The 20,965-nt window shown below is 37.6% G+C and overlaps 1 protein-coding gene across 1 annotated transcript in view; it reads left to right on the top strand.

Moving 5' to 3' along the window:
* Positions 1–724: 724 nt before the first annotated feature.
* LOC121385456 (sorting nexin-4-like) overlaps positions 725–20,965 on the top strand; it is a 50,135-nt gene continuing 29,894 nt past the window's right edge. Inside the window, exons 1-6 of the mRNA XM_041516143.1 lie at positions 725–838; positions 3,348–3,454; positions 8,149–8,287; positions 9,097–9,174; positions 17,759–17,830; positions 19,167–19,214. Coding sequence (XP_041372077.1) covers positions 731–838; positions 3,348–3,454; positions 8,149–8,287; positions 9,097–9,174; positions 17,759–17,830; positions 19,167–19,214 — 552 coding nt within the window. The 5' untranslated portion in view covers positions 725–730. The remainder of the gene's footprint in view (positions 839–3,347; positions 3,455–8,148; positions 8,288–9,096; positions 9,175–17,758; positions 17,831–19,166; positions 19,215–20,965) is intronic.

The following is a 20,965-nucleotide window of genomic DNA, read 5'->3' as shown; positions in this document are numbered from 1 at the left end:
GGTGGGTGGGTGGGAGATGGGCCCGCCCGCACTGGTAGGTGCAAGGGAGCACCAGCAGTGCAACCGGGGTCGGTAGCGGGTTTGGTGCTATGGACATTTTGAATGTCCCGTAGGATTAAGTGAAGAAGGAATTTCTATGATGGAAGTTTGGCGCATTTTTAACGATGCATAGAATTACAAAAGGGGAGCTTAGTATGCCGAGAATAGCTCGTATTTTCCCATTAGTAGCAAGGGATCTTAAAAGATTATATGGACCATTAGTAGCAAGGGATCATTTATATGCACACACACCATCCCACAGACAGGATAGCACATACCACGGCCTTTGATATACCAGTAGTGGTGTACTGGCTGGAACAAGAAACAACACAATGGGCCCACTGACGGGATTCGATCGTCGATCGACCACGCAGCAAGCGAGCACTTTACCAATGGGCTACGCCCCGCCCATGTAGAATGAAGTCCAAAAGAAAAACGTTTGCGTAATTTCGTGAGGTAATTTTAACGCCTAGTTTTTAACGGTTCATCTAAATTTAATTGGAGCTATTTGGTTGATTTGACTTAGTTGGCCGAACTTAGCTCATGCTGGAAACTTGCCTAGTGAAGGCTGTCGTGAGTGTTGTACCATGGCCATAGGTGCCTAATTTTTAGCCGATGCTCTGTAGGATGGCTCCAAATGTATATTCACTAACAAAACTCGGAAGTAGAGGTCACTTCCGTCAAAATAAACATGGAGGCCGACACAGCCCCCAGTCCACCCCCAGAGAGCGTAGAAAGCAAACAGAACGAAATTGTATGCGATACGAACAAGAACACAAATCCAACAACCATTTCACATGTAATTTTTAATATGTTAATGTTTAGTGTGCATACAGTGTGCATCTGCAGCAGCTCATTTTGAACAAAATTGATCTGCGAGATTTGCATAATTTAGCATTCCCTGATCATGTGATTATTCGTGGTGTCCTACTTAATAATTGCAGTATTTTGTTTTTAAAATTAGGAAGGACTTTCCTTTGGCAACTCTATTTATGATAAGTATTTATAATGTTAGTGACAGTGTCAAAGGAAAGTCCTACCAAAATTTAAGTATCTTTAGAGCCATCCAGCAAGCCCTGCTGTGCATCTTGAGACTTGAGTAAAAGAGAAAAAACACTAAATATTTTGCATGAAGTCATGGAAAGATCGCTTTTCAAGACTGTGTTTCCCAGGATTTTAAGATATATGTTCACTGTGTCATTTCGAAGAATCAATATAATTTGTAAAAATAATTTTTACGAGCTAGCCAAGCTAGAGAGTCCTATATGATTTTTGTGAGCTTCAGGCTCCTGGACTCCTCAAAATCGCACACTGAATTTTAATATGAACTAAGGTTGACGACAGTAACTTTTCGCACACTATTTTTGTTTACATACACAATAAATAAAACATATCCAACAGTACTTTTTTTTTATATATCAGGATTTGAATTTCACCATGGCACCGATGGCAGTTGCCGTCGGTGCCTTCCTTATTTGCTGTTATGCCCCTAAAATCTTATGGTGTTGACGGTAAGAAAAATGCCACACTACCTTACCTGGTTTTCCACCATGCCCTTTGGAATATTAAAAAAAAAAAAACCCAGCATTTTATTATTTAGAAATGACACAAAATGCAACATGCAAAATCACATCTAATGAAGTCGGGCTGCTTGTTGACACACGAAGTGAGAGATTAGTTATACCAGAATGTAAAACAAAATGTGCTATAATGCCCATAAGAATAACATTATTTGCAGCAGTTTAACTTGACGACATTTATGAATATATTCTTTGTGACTTGCACATAAGTGATTTCGAATATCATATTAACTAATATAACTTTTTGACTTGGCAAGATGATTGGGACATTGCGGTCACGAACAAGCTTCATTCTGTCAAGCCAGTCCTGAGAGTGGCAGTCCTACAGGCGGTGCAGGAAGGATGAAATAGTCTTGGGCCGTGCCTGCATATTTGACGCATTCATTTATTTTAACCCTCTAGTGCTCAAGGACTCAAAATAAATACCAAAAATTATCATATTCATGCATCTTACAGGTGTTAGAATACATTGAACACTTCCATTTTGATTTTTGAATTTTCATCAATTTATATATATATATACTTTTAATAATGTAGCATATCTGCTACATTAGGCATTTAAGGAAAATGTAGCATATGCTACATGTTATTAACTTTGTAAAATACATTATTATGGCATATATATATGTATAAAAAATAAACAGTCCAAGATCATAAGGTGAAATCATTTTTGTCTCGGAAACTTGATAGAAAGTAAGTTGCCTTAGTGCCCCTCTTTTGAAGAAAATGTTTGCCATCGTGCTCCTCCAACATGCCTTAATTGGTGCGCTAAATTCCTTTTATTAAACTGAATGCAACACTTGCAGTGCCCCCCAAAAATTGAAATAAAACCCCTGATATATTTGACAAAAGCAGCGCACAATATTTCGAAATCTGAGGTAACGGAAAGTCTGTTCACATGGTTTTTACCTTGGTAACGAATTGTTCAGTTACATGAATTATATTTGCGTAACCTGTGGGTTAACTGATAGGTTACCTCAAAGTTACATTGAAATTATATTTTAAATACAATTTTTTAGCTCAAACATAAAGTTAAAACAAAATACAAAAGAAAACATCTTATAAAACACATTCTTTAATGCTTGCTAAAGTTAGTAATATTGTAAAAGGACTAAATATCAGCCCAAGTACTGAAACAAAATGGATACACTTCCAGATTCCTTTTCTCGTTTTGCGGTGGCCAAATTACTTTCACTTTATCGATGGTACTTCTATACTACAGTGACGTTCCAAATGTTTGTTTTTTAAAGCTCATTATGTGATGTTAGTATTTTTCAACATTTGTGACACTTTTGGATTCCTGTTAATGTTAAAATCGTTTTCAATATTTATAAAATATTATGTCTAATATATATTCCTTTAGAGATAAAATAGCAGTAGATAATTTAGTCGCGCCCCCCACCCCCACCCCTGTTTTCATTTTGGTCTTCTTTTCTGCATGAGGTTTTTAATTTGACTCTAATCAGTAAAAATGTGAAAACTGCATAAAAAAAGAGAAATGCCATACCAAAAACCGTCCAAAGTCTAATCCCGCAGTAACCGAGTAGGCATACAGTGTTAACTAGGTGAAACCTAAAAGTGAGCACAAGTTAGGTAAAATATATAGATCATTTCACACTGCATGAGCAGATTATGAGTATATGCAACCACACACATATTCCTCACAAATTAAATTCTGTGATTACACTCGCTGGAGTTAGACTACACAACATTTTAATTTTTTTTTAGACAACTCTTCTACAATGGATGGACATCACAGTGTTGGAGCCCGAGAAGAGGACCAACACTTCGATGAAAATGCAGGACACATACATTGTGTATCTCGTTGAAACCAGGTTACCAGTCTATTAGTGTACTTACATTGTGTATCTCGTCGAAAACCAGGTTACCAGTGTATTAGTGTATTATACATTGATTATCTCGTCGAAAACCAGGTTACCAGTCTATTAGTGTACTTAGGTCTCACTACACCTGTAGATCACTTCGAGGTGAGAGTTCATTCATCACGGTCCACTATAGTTCCTAATTGTGACACATGTTATGGTTCACATATTCACTTCTAGGAAATGGTGAAGAATTAAAACAGTATATGTATGTTTAATGGTAAGCCTTCTGGCTGTATTTTGCCCATGTTATTTTGTAATATTGTGCATCAACCTTTTGGGACATGGGTATATAGCGCAAGAGACAGCCGGAGTGAATTGGTTAATGAACCACCTGTTCGGACCGGTACTACATACAGATGCGGTCATATAGCAAAAAACTGAGACGTAAATGTTCTCAATTTTGGAGTGAAAATAAATGCTTATATAATGTATGTTCACAATGGTATATGTTGTTAGTGCCAATGAGAACCCATTCTATTGGCAATCTTCGTTTGAAGTTAGGCAATTTAACATGGGTTTCAATGGCAGATTACATCTGTGTAGTGAGACCATAATGTAAAACATGAAATTACTGTTTATCCCCAAAAATATAAGTTTAGCAAGCCAAAATGAAAATGTACTAGTGTAGCATCCTTATAAAAGGTAATTACATCAATGTGGATTTGAGCCAAGCTTATGGGGGCCCTATTTGGGTAAATATTGCAGAAATGTCAATTTTATTTATTTTTATTATTTTTTATTTTTTAGGGGTGTATGTGTCAAAATGTATATTCTAGTGTTCTTACATGTAATATATAAATTGATATGAGTGTCTAACACTGAGTTTCTCATTGCAAAAGGTCAAAATTCAAGGTCACACGGTCAGTATCCAAATTCACCCTAATTTCTGTGATTTTGTGCATAATGAATTTTTTTGAATGTAAAGCATAGAAACAAACAGTTTTGATGGTATTGTGAATATATAACATAGTACTCTACTATAAAAGTAGAATTTGTATTTGTCATTAATAATGAGTGGATTTTCATGCTGAAATATACAGAAAAAAAACAAGATTTCAACACTTCATTATGAAACAGTTTTGCCCATAGCAACAATTGATGAAAACTAATATTTTTAATGAACTAACTAGATAATTAGCTTCTTTGTATGTTCCCCATATCAGAACTACCAACAAGGTCATACATTACCATATAGTGGCTGTTTGTTTGATGGCCATCTATTGTGTGGATGACCAAAGAGTAACAATGTGATATGAAGTTTATTAGATGGTATAGTGCATCTATCTTTTGGTGTATTGTTTAGAGTTCATAATTTACACTGGTCTAGTATACATGTAGCTTTTCATGGTGTAAATGACCCAAATTATCAAATTGGCTTCAAACCAAGTTTGACAAAATCTGTTACCAGACTTTAAGGTCTCACTACACAGATCACTTCCGGGTGAGAGTTCATTCATCATGGTCCACTATAGTTTCTAATTGTGACACATGTTATGGTTTACATATTCACTTCTAGGAAATGGTGAAGAATTAAAACAATATGTATGTTTAATGGTAAGCCTTCTGGCTGTATTTTGCCCATGTTATTTTGTAATATTGTGCATTGACCTTTTGGGACATGGGTATATAGCGCAAAAGACAGCCAGAGTGAATCGGTTAATGAACCACCTGTTCGGACCGGTACTACAGCCAGATGTGGTCATATAGCAAAAAACTGAGATGGAAAGGTTCTCAATTTTGGAGTGAAATAAATGCTTATATAATGTATGTTCGCAATGGTGTATGTTGTTAGTGCCAACGAGAACCCGTTCTATTGGCAATCTTCGTTTGAAGTTGGGCAATTTAACATGGGTTTAAATGGTGGATGACATCTGTGTAGTGAGACCTTACATTCCGTATCTCATCGAAACCAGGTTACCAGTCTATTAGTGTATTATACATTGATTATTTCATCGAAAACCAGGTTACCAGTCTATTAGTGTGTACCTTTTGTATATTAATTGTTGAAACCAGGTTACCAGTCTATTAGTGTACTTACATTGTGTATCTCATCAAAACCAGGTTATCAGTCTATTAGTGTACTTACATTCTGTATCTCATTGAAACCAGGTTACCAGTCTATTAGAGTACTTACATTCTGTATCTCATTGAAACCAGATTACCAGTTTATTAGTGTATTATACATTGATTATTTCAACGAAAACCAGGTTACCAGTCTATTAGTGTACTTGCATTGTGTATCTCATCAAAACCAGGTTACCAGTCTATTAGTGTATACATTGTGTATCTCGTTGAAATCAGGTTACCAGTCTATTAGTGTACTTACATTGTGTATCTCATTGAAACCAGGTTACCAGTCTATTAGTGTATTATACATTATCTCATTGAAACCAAGTTACCAGTCTATTAGTGTGTACATTGTGTATCTCATTGAAACCAGATTATCAGTCTATTAGTGTACTTACATTGTGTATCTCGTTGAAACCAGGTTACCAGTCTATTAGTGTATTATACATTATCTCATTGAAACCAGGTTACCAGTCTATTGGTGTGTCCTTTGTGTATCTCGTCGAAACCGGGTTACCAGTCTATTAGTGTACTTACATTGTGTATCTCGTTGAAACCAGGTTACCAGTCTATTAATGTATTATACATTATCTCATTGAAACCAGGTTACCAATCTATTGGTGTGTGCATTGTGTATCTCGTCGAAACCGGGTTACCAGTCTATTAGTGTATTATACATTATCTCATTGAAACCAGGTTACCAGTCTATTAATGTGTACATTGTGTATCTCATCGATATCTGATATGACAAAACACTCGAAACAAGACAGATAAATATTAAAACTTGTTGTGGCTGGTAATCAAGCATTTAGTATTAACAATGCAACATGTCTTGAACTTTATTTCATATTATTTGATCGCGTTTACGACAAGCAGCTGAGTATTGAATAGTAGCATGGTCACGCGGACATGCAAATTCCATACTTGTTCATACCGCGAGGTGGATCAATCGAACACAATTAGTTAAAAGTATGTTTGGTTACTAAAAATCAACATTAAAAAACTTTTGCAATTTGTTTCGCCAAATCGAAAATTCTTTTGCCAGTTTTTATTATTTTTAGTAATTTGCGACTTTAGTGAACGACAGTCCGATTTTGCACGTGTGGTGCAAACAACAACAAACTCGTCATCTACCATGTTTTTGTTAGTGGCAACGTTTTAAGATTTTAGATACTTTGGGAAATTCTGTTATTTTTTCAAAGATTTGTTAATGTAACACAAACAATCATTAAAAATTCACATTTACTATTTTGCTTTATATATATGTATGGGCTAACATCTGTTGGCCAATCCCCAGACCACTACTGTTTTGAATGGCAATAAATATTGTTTAAACCAAGTATTACATGAAATTTCAGTATAAATGAAGAGTTCAGGCGCAAAATGCAATATAAACCATTTTCTTTCGTTTTTTTAGTTAAAGCCATTATTGTATGTCAGTAAGGGCTAATCGTAGGCCTTCTGATTTGCCGCAAAACGGGATTGATCCTTATGAAATTGTGTTGGGTAAATCCTGTTTTTTTTTTTTTTTTTTTCAAAACCCGATATACGCCAGTTAAAAAAAATCACTTTTACTGAAGATGAAAAAATTTGATATTTCGCGTTTTGCACCTAAACTCTTCAAATGATGAAGCTTAAATTAAAGGAAAACATTAATTTGACTTTCTTTTTCTTTTAGGGGTGTAACGGTATACTCAAATATTTGGTGCACCAAACAGCAATTTATATGATAGTTGCATTCATATTTGTCACTAGATGAACCAAATACACGAATACATATAATATTATGTAATGCTAAATGTACAGTTTATGTTTCTAGTTCACAATAACTAAAACGCAATACTGATTTGATTGTTTTGATAGTCCAGACCAGTTTTGTAGTAGATCAAACGCATAGACCAATTCTTTTTATATTGAACTGGTACCCTATGTGTACATTGATTTCGCTCCTGTAAAAAAATCCACCCGATTAACAGTTGTTAACTCTTAAAAAACTTTAATAATACTGTTCTTCCTTTCTGCAAAACCTTTTCACTTTTGTATTCATGGATGTGAATACATATTCGTATTCGTTACCTCATATTCGTGATATGTATTATATTTGCCACCATGTGTATTCATTACACCCCTAGTTTCTTTAATTGTTAAAATTAAAAGAACAGGAGATTCAATATGATTTCAGTGCATACATGTATGTTCCATTAACTAAGTTCCATGTGGCAATATATTTTCCAAAAAAAGATAATTTGAAAATGATCATGTTTAAAAAGTGTATTGCCTCATTGGTCAGTTTGTTCATGGTAGGAGGTGGGTGACAATTTGTTATGACACATTTTTAAACATTTCACCGGCAAACAGTATTTTTGCTACATTTTCCCTAATTTTTAATTTAATTTCATTTGTTGAATTTGTAAATTTTGTGTAATTCTATTTGGCATATTTATCAAATAATACTTTTTGGGAGAGGTGCATTGTTACAAAATCTTACTTCATGTTGTGTTTGGTGATTAGTCAAATGACAGCTTCAACATTGATATAAAGTAGTGTGTAAATCTTATTTACTGTTATTCTTTAAGAGTTACTGATGAAAACATGAAAGGCTACGGAGAAAGAACAACGTCTCTATGGCGACGATACAGCGAGTTTGAACTTCTGCGTAACTACCTGGACATAATGTATCCTGCCATTGTCATCCCTCCACTACCGGAGAAAAAAGTAGGTGACAAGGAGTTAATTTGACAGATCGGATTATCGGTCTGTCCATCTGTAAACGTTTTGGTTTCCAGAGCATGTCGTTTTATAAATTTGTATAGGATCATCATACCATGCATGCCAGAACAACTTGCGATGGTGGTGTATTGTATACCATAACTACATGTAGGTCACCATGATCTACTTTTGATGGAAGTATCATGTACATGCACCTCACTGGTACGTTTGTACTCATTTGTTTTTTTCAAGCCTCTGTGTGAGTGTGTGTGTTGTGTGTGAGTGTGTTGTGTGTGTTGTGTTGTGTGTGAGTGTGTTGTGTGTGAGTGTGTTGTGTGTTTGAGTGTGTGTGTTGTGTGTGAGTGTGTTGTGTTTGAGTGTGTGTGTTGTGTGTGAGTGTTGTGTGTGTGAGTGTGTTGTGTTTGAGTGTGTGTGAGTGTGGTGTGTGTTTGAGTGTGTGTTTGTGTGTGAGTGTGTTGTGAGTGTTGTGTGTGTGTGTTGTGAGTGAGTGTGTTGTGTGTGAGTGTGTTGTGTGTGAGTGTTGTGTGTGTTGTGTGTGAGTGTGTTGTGTGTGAGTGTTGTGTGTGTGTTGTGTGAGTGTGTTGTGTGTGAGTGTGTTGTGTTTGAGTGTGTGTGTTGTGTGTGTGTGAGTGTGTGTGTTGTGTGTGAGTGTGAGTGTGTGTGTTGTGTGTGAGTGTGTTGTGTGATTATACAGGTACCAGTGTCTTAATCAACTTTCTTATTTTGTTTTTAAAATGGGAAGATTATTTGATACATTATTGTTAATGTAGTTTTCTGTGTTCTTGTTCTTGCAGGCAACTTACACGTGGCTGAACAGTCCAACAGATAAATTAGATCCCGAATTTGTCGAACGGAGGCGAAATGCATTAGAGGTATGGTGTCCTTCATTCTTGTTATTGTCAGGGCTTGGACGTTGCCCAGTGGTAAAGCGCTCTCCTGATGCACGGTTGGACTAGGATCAATCCTTGTTATTGTCAGGGCTTGGACGTTGCCCAGTGGTAAAGCGCTCTCCTGATGCACGGTTGGACTAGGATCAATCCTTGTTATTGTCAGGGCTGGGACGTTGCCCAGTAGTAAAGCGCTCTCCTGATGCACGGTTGGACTAGGATCAATCCTTGTTATTGTCAGGGCTGGGACATTGCGCAGTGGTAAAGCGCTCTCCTGATGCACGGTTGGACTAGGATCAATCCTTGTCATTCTTGTTATTGTCAGGGCCGGGACGTTGCCCAGTGGTAAAGTGCTCTCCTGATGCACGGTTGGACTAGGATCAATCCTTGTTATTGTCAGGGCTGTGACGTTGCCCAGTAGTAAAGCGCTCTCCTGATGCACGGTTGGACTAGGATCAATCCTTGTCATTCTTGTTATTGTCAGGGCCGGGACGTAGCCCAGTGGTAAAGCGCTCTCCTGATGCACGGTTGGACTAGGATCAATCCTTGTTATTGTCAGGGCTGTGACGTTGCCCAGTAGTAAAGCACTCTCCTGATGCACGGTTGGACTAGGATCAATCCTTGTCATTCTTGTTATTGTCAGGGCCGGGACGTTGCCCAGTGGTAAAGCGCTTTCCTGATGCATGGTTGGACTAGGATCAATCCTTGTTATTGTCAGGGCCGGGATGTAGCCCAGTGGTAAAGTGCTCTCCTGATGCACGGTTGGACTAGGATCAATCCTTGTTATTGTCAGGGCCGGGACGTTGCCCAGTGGTAAAGTGCTCTCCTGATGCACGGTTGGACTAGGATCAATCCTTGTTATTGTCAGGGCTGGGACATTGCGCAGTGGTAAAGCGCTCTCCTGATGCACGGTTGGACTAGGATCAATCCTTGTTATTGTCAGGGCTGGGACGTTGCGCAGTGGTGAAGCGCTCTCCTGATGCACGGTTGGACTAGGATCAATCCTTGTTATTGTCAGGGCCGGGACGTAGCCCAGTAGTAAAGCGCTCTCCTGATGCACGGTTGGACTAGGATCAATCCTTGTCATTCTTGTTATTGTCAGGGCTGGGACGTAGTCCAGTGGTAAAGCGCTCTCCTGATACACGTTTGGACTAGGATCAATCCTTGTTATTGTCAGGGCCGGGACGTAGCCCAGTAATAAAGTGCTCTCCTGATGAACGGTTGGACTAGGATCAATTCTTGTTATTGTCAGGGCTGGGACGTTGCGCAGTGGTAAAGCGCTCTCCTGATGCACGGTTGGACTAGGATCAATCCTTGTCATTCTTGTTATTGTCAGGGCCGGGACGTAGCCCAGTGGTAAAGCGCTCTCCTGATGCACGGTTGGACTAGGATCAATCCTTGTTATTGTCAGGGCTGGGACGTTGCCCAGTAGTAAAGCGCTCTCCTGATGCACGGTTGGACTAGGATCAATCCTTGTTATTGTCAGGGCCGGGACGTTGCCCAGTGGTAAAGTGGTCTCCTGATGCACGGTTGGACTAGGATCAATCCTTGTTATTGTCAGGGCTGGGACGTTGCCCAGTAATGAAGTGCTCTCCTGATGCACGGTTGGACTAGGATCAATCCTTGTTATTGTCAGGGCCGGGACGTAGCCCAGTGGTAAAGCGCTCTCCTGATGCACGGTTGGACTAGGATCAGTCCTTGTTATTGTCAGGGCTGGGACGTTGCCCAGTAGTAAAGCGCTCTCCTGATGCACGGTTGGACTAGGATCAATCCTTGTTATTGTCAGGGCCGGGACGTTGCCCAGTGGTAAAGTGGTCTCCTGATGCACGGTTGGACTAGGATCAATCCTTGTTATTGTCAGGGCTGGGACGTTGCCCAGTAATGAAGTGCTCTCCTGATGCACGGTTGGACTAGGATCAATCCTTGTTATTGTCAGGGCTGGGACGTTGCCCAGTGGTAAAACGCTCTCCTGATGCACGGTTGGACTAGGATCAATCCTTGTTATTGTCAGGGCTGGGACGTTGCCCAGTGGTAAAGCGCTCTCCTGATGCACGGTTGGACTAGGATCAATCCTTGTTATTGTCAGGGCTGGGACGTAGCCCAGTAATGAAGTGCTCTCCTGATGCACGGTTGGACTAGGATCAATCCTTGTTATTGTCAGGCCTGGGACGTTGCCCAGTGGTAAAGTGCTCTCCTGATGCACGGTTGGACTAGGATCAATCCTTGTTATTGTCAGGCCTGGGACGTTGCCCAGTGGTAAAGTGCTCTCCTGATGCACGGTTGGACTAGGATCAATCCTTGTTATTGTCAGGGCTGGGACGTTGCCCAGTAATGAAGTGCTCTCCTGATGCACGGTTGGACTAGGATCAATCCTTGTTATTGTCAGGGCTGGGACGTTGCCCAGTGGTAAAGCGCTCTCCTGATGCACGGTTGGACTAGGATCAATCCTTGTTATTGTCAGGGCTGGGACGTTGCCCAGTGGTAAAACGCTCTCCTGATGCACGGTTGGACTAGGATCAATCCTTGTTATTGTCAGGGCTGGGACGTTGCCCAGTGGTAAAGCGCTCGCCTTGTCATTAGGCTCACTGGGCTATTTCTCATTCCAGCCAGTGCACTAGTATAGTAAAGGCTGTGGTATGTGCTGTCATGTCTGTGCGATGGTGCATATAAAAGAACACTTGCTACTAATGGGAAAATGTAGCAGGTTTCCTCTCCAAGACTATATGTCAAAATTACAAAAATGTTTGACATACAATAGCCGATGATTAATAAATCAATGTGTTCTAGTGGTGTTGTTAAAAAAAAATTGTTATTGTTGTATTAATAATTGTACCTTTTATTTTACACCCTCCCCATTTCTTTTTTCTTTATAATAGCTTTGACTAATAATATTTTTTTCTTGGTCTCGCCTAGATTTTAATGTTTTTATTTAATTTTATGCCGTTATTTTCTTTATCCCAACTCTTGCCTCTACAATTGCAACATGTGCCTGTCATGTGGCTATCTGTGCTACATATCTTTCATATTCTATAAGACATTGCTGTACACTTAGCCTTGTTATTTCAAGTAGGCATGTAACCATTATTACATTGTAATAGCACAATTAATACAAGCATCATTTATTAACAAATTTAACTAATGTAACAGGAGCAGGATTTAGCTCAGTCTGTTGAGTGCTGGCTTGAGGTGCGAGCGGCGCAGGATCCATTCCACTGATTGTTTTTTTCTTATTTCAACCAGTACACCACAGCTGGATATAAAGTGCATATAAAAGATCCCTTGCTGCATTAGAAAAATGCTGCAGGTTAACTCTGATGACTACATGTATGTGTCAGAATTATCAAATGTTTGACATCCAATAGCCGATGATTAATTAATCAATGTGCTCTAGTGGTGTTGTTTAACAAAACAAACTTTACTAATGAAACAACAACCCCTGCAATTAAGAAAAATAGTGTCCACGGCAGATTAACCATTAACATGTTTGCAACACTGCATTGTAAGTATTTGAATGATGAGTTTGTTATTTGTTTTGTTTGCCATTATGCTTTAAGATTTATTTATATCAGTGTCAGTATTCCTTGACAAAAAGTGACACTTAACAGTTAGCACGTGAATGACACATACACGATCAAAAAAAATGGGGTTGCAAGGGAATGACAATTTATCATATACAGCATAGTCAGTCTGCAGTGACGTGCCAGGTCAGTCTTTATATTTTAATTGTATTGTGAGATTCCTGTCATGGACGGAGGAGCCGGCCAAGGCGGGTCTTGTGCCCACGACAGGTGTGGGCTACAACAGCTTGTTCTGAATGTGCATGTAAAACTCTATGACCTGACCTGACCTGAACCTGGGATTAAAATGTTGCCAGTAAATTATTTTGATATAAATTATTGAGCTACAAATGTATAATTCAAGTCCAGTTTCTATTGCCAACTTGAATCGAAGCCTATGTTTGTTTACGTTTGAATAACACAATGCTGTGTGTTATATTAGTCCAACAAGCGCCGGACCCGAGTACCCGACCCGAGTACCTGACACGAGTACCTGACCCGAGTACCCGACACTTTAAAGGAATGCTTAAGCAAGCCTTTTGGACTGGTATGCGTATTCAACGATTATAATGCACATTATTGCTTAATATCAACAAGTATAATCGTATACATGTAGTTAATTAATAAAACAGTTAAATGTGATGCTATTATATATACATGTAATGAGCGCAGCCATTTTGTACCATCCCAGTATTCAGCCCTATATTATTGAGTTATTTATGTTGTTTTACAAGTCAGGTTGATAAAAGTGAAGCATATTGTTGAAAATCACTGACTGCCTTTGTTTACACTGTGTATACATGACGTCACTTCGCCCCTAGCTAGAATTCCGGCACACTGAGAACAAAAGAAAATGGCTGTCCCCAGTTAGCAGGAATAATCGCGTTTTTTTTATTAACTCTAAAGTTAAGTTTTTCATTTGTTAAAGTGTCAGTATGTCTTGGTGGTCCGGGTATGCATCTTTCCAACACATAAGGCTCTTGTTTGAGTTTACTCTCCATTTAAAGTGTCATTATATGTTGGTGGTCTGGGTATGCATCTTTCCAACACATACGGCTCATGTTTGAGTTTACTCTCCATTTAAAGTTTCAATATGTGTTGGTGGTCCGGGTATGCATCTTTCCAACACATAAGGCTCATGTTTGAGTTTACTCTCCCTTTAAGCTAGATTTATACTTCACCGCCAACTCTTGTCAGTGAGTAGTTCACTCGTCCAGTCCTGCTTCTGTTGAAACCTAATTTTCATTTTTCACTCAATTCAGTATGATTTTAACACAGTTCGTATTAAATTTTAGTGCATATTTGTTCAACACTTTTTAGTTTACCTAATAAAAAATTAAATTTCAGTTGCACATGAGGTTGACAATCAAATTATGAGTTGACCTTGACACTAGATGAGTCACTTAACAAGTCTTTATTCATTCCACTGAATGGAATGAAATCAGTTTCTCTTCAGCTGTTTACGGCTGTTTCTTTTTAATTTTTAATAATTTTGGTCTTTCCATTGCACTATAAGGAAAGACTTTCTATTTATACATGTATTAATTTTCTATAAATATTAATAAAAGAAATAATAAGGGGGTTTCGGAAACAGAGTGGACAGCGGTTGGGAGGGTAGTGGGGTATGTGGGGGGAGGCTGGCAATAGGTGGCATTAGGCGTAGGCGTAATCTGATTCAAATTAGTTCTACTAGTCTACTACCAGTAGATCTAATAGCATTGCATGGACTCCCATGTCCAGGTGACATTTCATCTATAAATAACAATTTAAATATCGACCAATTACACTTCGCCTGTTATAGCATTATTTGGTAGCATACAAATTCTAAGAATATCAGTCGAGACTCTTTATGAAATAGGCGAACTTGTTGGTCTATTTCAGTATTGAAAAAACCGGGGAAAGTGCAGTAATAAACTCTGGATTGTATACTAGTATAAACAGATTTTATGGCTATACCATCACGGTTTTTTAAAACAAATTTTATATTAAAATTAGTTTCCGGCATACTTCGTAATTCACCCGAATCATTTCGAATACCCTTGGTATAATCCCGAATGTTTTCAAATTCTTTTCAAATCACTGGCATGATTTTGCAAGTAAGGTTTTGATTGGTTGAATGAAAGGTCAACTGGACATGAGCTCCAACGGGCTGCTGTTAGATCCACATGTAATAGTGGAGCTAATTTTAATTAGATTGGAGTAGGCGGTTTCGGCTGTAAGATAGCTAGGGTAGAGCCTTCCCCTCAGACAGGAAAGCACATACCACAGCCTTTGACCAGTTGTGGTGTACTGGTTGGAATGGAAAAACCCCAGTCAGTTGAATGGATCCACCGAAGTGGTTCGATCCTGTGACGCAAGCACCTCAGGCGAGCACTCAACCAACTGATCTAAATCCTGCGTCAGTGGCAGAAAGAACTCAAGTTGTGTCTGGTTTTTTAAAATTTTATTTTTGGATGTTGATTTAATTTTTTTTGTGTGGAGGGTGTAACAGTAATGGCTCGACGGGGATCGATCCTAAAGCAACCGCGCATCAAGCGTACACTTTACCACTGGGCTACATCTCGCCCCTTCTGGATTGATGAGGTTTAATTACAGGTGTCTGTCAAACCAAGCATTACATGTATTTGAGTGTCCCATATTATTAGAGCTAGGTAAACATTATTTTAAAAAGTTTTTACCTAATTATGTTGAATAGGAAACTTAATTATATTTGTGTATACAGTTATATAAATTACATTTATTTAGTCTCAGTAGGTCTATAGCACGGTATTATTAATGGTTGCATAATGATGTTATCCAGTTGAGTAGATGACGTAGTTAAAGGTGTAGTTTTTAAATGTTAAAGCAAAATGTAATAAAAACATGATTTGCAATAGCTGTCATTATGCAACTTTGAGATAGCACCTTTAATACCAGTATAATAGATCACAAACTCAAAATGGTTCTTGACAGTTTTGCTTAAAAGTTACTTATAAATGTCTACAATTATTTTGCTTTGGAGAGGAATAGGGGTAAACTGTCATCAGAAACAGTCACTCATATATTGTAACAGCAATGAAATTGACACATTTTGATCTGTTCCAATAAAGTGCACAAATCACCTGTTTACTGACATCTTTATTTTAATTTCAAGAGTAAACACCACCTTGAACATGAATAAGAGCCAAAAGAAGTAAATGCTAAAGTAGGTAGACTATCATTAAATAAATATTTACATAATATTTACTTGTCTGTTTAATATGTAAGAAATAATTGACGAAAATAATTTTTATTCTATTTCCGACAGTACTATAGTCATATTTATTTCATTATTCATTTTGTCACTAAATGAATCAGTGAACATACAGTTCACCTGTGTATGTGTTTTGAGGTTATTGTTAAATAAATATTGTTGAAATTTAATCTTGTTGGTGATCATTTACCTTCATTAGTCAGTAATTATGGCCATTTACATGGACACCCTCTAATCCAGGGTTGCCACAATACTACATCAAAGTGTCAGAATATATTTAATGCGATATAGAATTAAAATAATTTGCTTTAATAACAACATAATTTCTGTTAGGAAATCTGTCACGAAGACTGAATGCCTCCTTTCAAGCCCAAGTAAATCAGTAAAAAAAATATAGATTTTTTTTTTATTAGGCCATTTGGAACCAGAAAACGGTTGTATATTTTGCTAGTATAAATGACAGAGGAATTTTGATTAAACTATCGGAACAATCTTTGTATATGTATATCTACAAATCTCATCATCAGGCCAACTTTAATGCATCACGTGACTTGTAGGAGTGTATATTGAACATTTTACTGAAAATAAAACACCGGTAACACACCATATCCACAGTTGAACAATGTATAAACTGTCACACCCTCCCTGCAATCCAGTGGTCCCTGCAATGCATGTGCTATTGATAGTCAACAGAGTTCAGTGACCTAGTTGGAACTTGCTTAATGCTGGTAATTTACATGTATTTTCGATCATGTCCAATGGCACTGAGATTCAGATACTCGGTAACAACAGTGCAGTTACTGTTTTAATATTTACTTTTAATCCGTTTCAGTTCACAAAGTATATTTTATTTTTAACAATAAGGAGAAAATACAACTTGAAAAAAAAAATCCAAAATAGTCCATAGCAAAAAAATGCTGCAGAGAACAAAAACCTTCACAGAAATCTCCACGGCATTGGTGATTTCCGTGGGCATTACAGGAGTTGAACGAGCAGTGCAGGCTTAGTGTTTGTATTGTTGTGGACAGTGGTGGGCATTGCAGGAGTTGAACGAGCAGTGCAGGCTTAGTGTTTGTATTGTTGTGGACAGTGGTGGGCATTGCAGGAGTTGAACGAGCAGTGCAGGCTTAGTGTTTGTATTGTTGTGGACAGTGGTGGGCATTGCAGGAGTTGAACGAGCAGTGCAGGCTTAGTGTTTGTATTGTTGTGGACAGTGGTGGGCATTGCAGGAGTTGAACGAGCAGTGCAGGCTTAGTGTTTGTATTGTTGTGGACAGTGGTGGGCATTGCAGGAGTTGAACGAGCAGTGCAGGCTTAGTGTTTGTATTGTTGTGGACAGTGGTGGGCATTGCAGGAGTTGAACGAGCAGTGCAGGGTTAGTGTTTGTATTGTTGTGGACAGTGGTGGGCATGGTTTTGTCATGCCTCTTCCAAATTCTAAAAGTGACAAAGCAGTCTGCCTTCTTAATTTATTTTTGTATCTGTTTTCTTAATTTTTAAATAGTATTTTTAAAACTCCCAAACCCTTGTGTTTATTAGTCATCATTATTAATCATCATTGTCCCTGCTTTTCCATTGTGAATGTAGTTTGAACACTATAGCCTACAAAATATTAAGTATTCATTTCAACATGTTATACACGTACATACATGTATACACGTGCATTTTCAGTTCATAATGTTTGTCTTTTTTCTTCTGTTTTAGATTTTCCTGTTACGAATCGCAGCACATCCAGTCATTTGCAGTGATAAGATATTTATGGCTTTTCTCCTTCTGTTTTAGATTTTCCTGTTACGAATCGCAGCACATCCAGTCATTTGCAGTGATAAGATATTTATGGCTTTTCTACAGCAGGTATGATAGTTTTGGTTACAGTATTAAAAATACATATCTGGATCATAACATTTCTTTTCAATATTACCTGTCCTCAAGGGTGCATTTGTTTGAGGACAGGTAATATCTCTATAAAAGAGAAAACACTCCAAGTTTTCTCCATTTCTTTTCAACATTACCTGTCCTCAAACAAATGAACCCTTGAGGACAGGTAATATCTCTATAAAAAAAACAACACTCCAAGTTTTCTCCAATTTTCAAGATACCATTTTTAATTTCATCACAAAATTTTAAAATGTTTCTTAATTACATTAAAATGAAATTGACAGACATTATTACATGTGTGTGCAGATGTCTTCAAACACAAACACAAAACTCATTATTTTTCTTGTTCCAACCAGTGCACCACAACTGGTTAAAGGCCATGGTATGTGCTTTCCTGTCTGTGGGAAAGTGCACATAAAAGATCCCTTGTTGCTACATTAGGAAAGTGCATATAAAAGATCCCTTGTTGCTACATAAGGAAAGTGCACATAAAAGATCCCTTGTTGCTACATTAGGAAAGTGCACATAAAAGATCCCTTGTCGCTACATTAGGAAAGTGCACATAAAAGATCCCTTGTCGCTACATTAGGAAAGTGCACATAAAAGATCCCTTGTCGCTACATTAGGAAAGTGCACATAAAAGATCCCTAGTCGCCACATTAGGAAAGTGCACATAAAAGATCCCTTGTCGCCACATTAGGAAAGTGCACATAAAAGATCCCTTGTCGCCACATTAGGAAAGTGCACATAAAAGATCCCTTGTCGCCACATTAGGAAAGTGCACATAAAAGATCCCTTGTCGCCACATTAGGAAAGTGGATATAAAAGATCCCTTGTCGCCACATTAGGAAAGTGGATATAAAAGATCCCTTGTCGCCACATTAGGAAAGTGGATATAAAAGATCCCTTGTTGCCACATTAGGAAAATGTAGTGGTTTTCCTCTAACAACTACGAAATGTTTAACATCCAATATCCGATGATTAATTAATCAATGTGCTCTAGTGGTGTCATTAAACAAAACACTATTCTTTATTTACTTCATTAATTCCAATGATGTTATAAAGTCACAAATTCACTTCTGGGATCTTATGACAAAAATCTACATGTAATACTGTACATTTTTTAAATTAAAATTTAGAAAACACATCAATTGTACTTGTCATTTGAAAGTATTACCTTATTTTCATACATATTTTAAGATATTGCACATTATTAAAATTTATAATAAAATATACGTGGGACAAAATAATATCCTGTTTGACCATTACACTTTTTAAACCCAATTATAGCTATTTATTTAATTTATCACAGGAGAATTCTTGGAAGGAAATGGTATATTCTACAGATTTCCAGAGCAAGGTGAGTTTTAGTTTTCTTTCATTGTTACCATTTGGAATTTGAGTTTCATTTCTCTGTTTTTTGTAAAGTTTATTATTACCGGAAACAAACACTGTTATTGTCAAGGTTGGGGTTATGACAATGATAGGCCTTTGGTGAATTACAGTTGAATTTGGCAAACTTATTTCTTTATTTAAATTGCCAATAAGCTAATTACAAAATCACATCAATACATATTAAAGAGTCTTAATTTTGTTATATTTTGTTTGGCTGACTGACACTTTTTCTCTTTTTTGGGTGGTGATGGTGAGGGGTGTCAATATTACTGAGATTTGATGTTTGACAGCCCCTACTGATAGCAGTACACCAACTAGCATCTCACAGGGGCAGACTGGATGTGCACTTAACTTTGAATGTCACATTAAATAACACCATGCCTGCCATTAGTGCGAAATGTCAGAGGACTTGTCATTAAGTGGTGTTACATGTGGCCAGTAAATTCCTGTAATTTAACTTGAACTAGTATCGGTATACTACACGTAGCTACAATTCCTGTAATTTGACTTGAACTAGTATCGGTATACTACACGTAGCTACAATTCCTGTAATTTGACTTGAACTAGTATCGGTATACTACACGTAGCTACAATTCCTGTAATTTGACTTGAACTAGTATCGGTATACTACACGTAGCTACAATTCCTGTAATTTGACTTGAACTAGTATCGGTATACTACACGTAGCTACAATTCCTGTAATTTGACTTGAACTAGTATCGGTATACTACACGTAGCTACAATTCCTGTAATTTGACTTGAACTAGTATCGGTATACTACACGTAGCTACAATTCCTGTAATTTGACTTGAACTAGTATCGGTATACTACACGTAGCTACAATTCCTGTAATTTGACTTGAACTAGTATCGGTATACTACACGTAGCTACAATTCCTGTAATTTGACTTGAACTAGTATCGGTATACTACACGTAGCTACAATTCCTGTAATTTGACTTGAACTAGTATCGGTATACTACACGTAGCTACAATTCCTGTAATTTGACTTGAACTAGTATCGGTATACTACACGTAGCTCAATTAATTTGACAATTCCTGTAATTTGACTTGAACTAGTATCGGTATACTACACGTAGCTACAATTCCTGTAATTTGACTTGAACTAGTATCGGTATACTACACGTAGCTACAATTCCTGTAATTTGACTTGAACTAGTATCGGTATACTACACGTAGCTACAATTCCTGTAATTTGACTTGAACTAGTATCGGTATACTACACGTAGCTACAATTCCTGTAATTTGACTTGAACTAGTATCGGTATACTACACGTAGCTACAATTCCTGTAATTTGACTTGAACTAGTATCGGTATACTACACGTAGCTACAATTCCTGTAATTTGACTTGAACTAGTATCGGTATACTACACGTAGCTACAATTCCTGTAATTTGACTTGAACTAGTATCGGTATACTACACGTAGCTACAATTCCTGTAATTTGACTTGAACTAGTATCGGTATACTACACGTAGCTACAATTCCTGTAATTTGACTTGAACTAGTATCGGTATACTACACGTAGCTACAATTCCTGTAATTTGACTTGAACTAGTATCGGTATACTACACGTAGCTACAATTCCTGTAATTTGACTTGAACTAGTATCGGTATACTACACGTAGCTACAATTCCTGTAATTTGACTTGAACTAGTATCGGTATACTACACGTAGCTACAATTCCTGTAATTT

This window comes from Gigantopelta aegis, chromosome 11, assembly GCF_016097555.1.
Source record: "Gigantopelta aegis isolate Gae_Host chromosome 11, Gae_host_genome, whole genome shotgun sequence".
NCBI lineage: Eukaryota > Metazoa > Mollusca > Gastropoda > Neomphalida > Peltospiridae > Gigantopelta > Gigantopelta aegis.
This window is presented reverse-complemented; position numbering and strand designations above follow the sequence as displayed.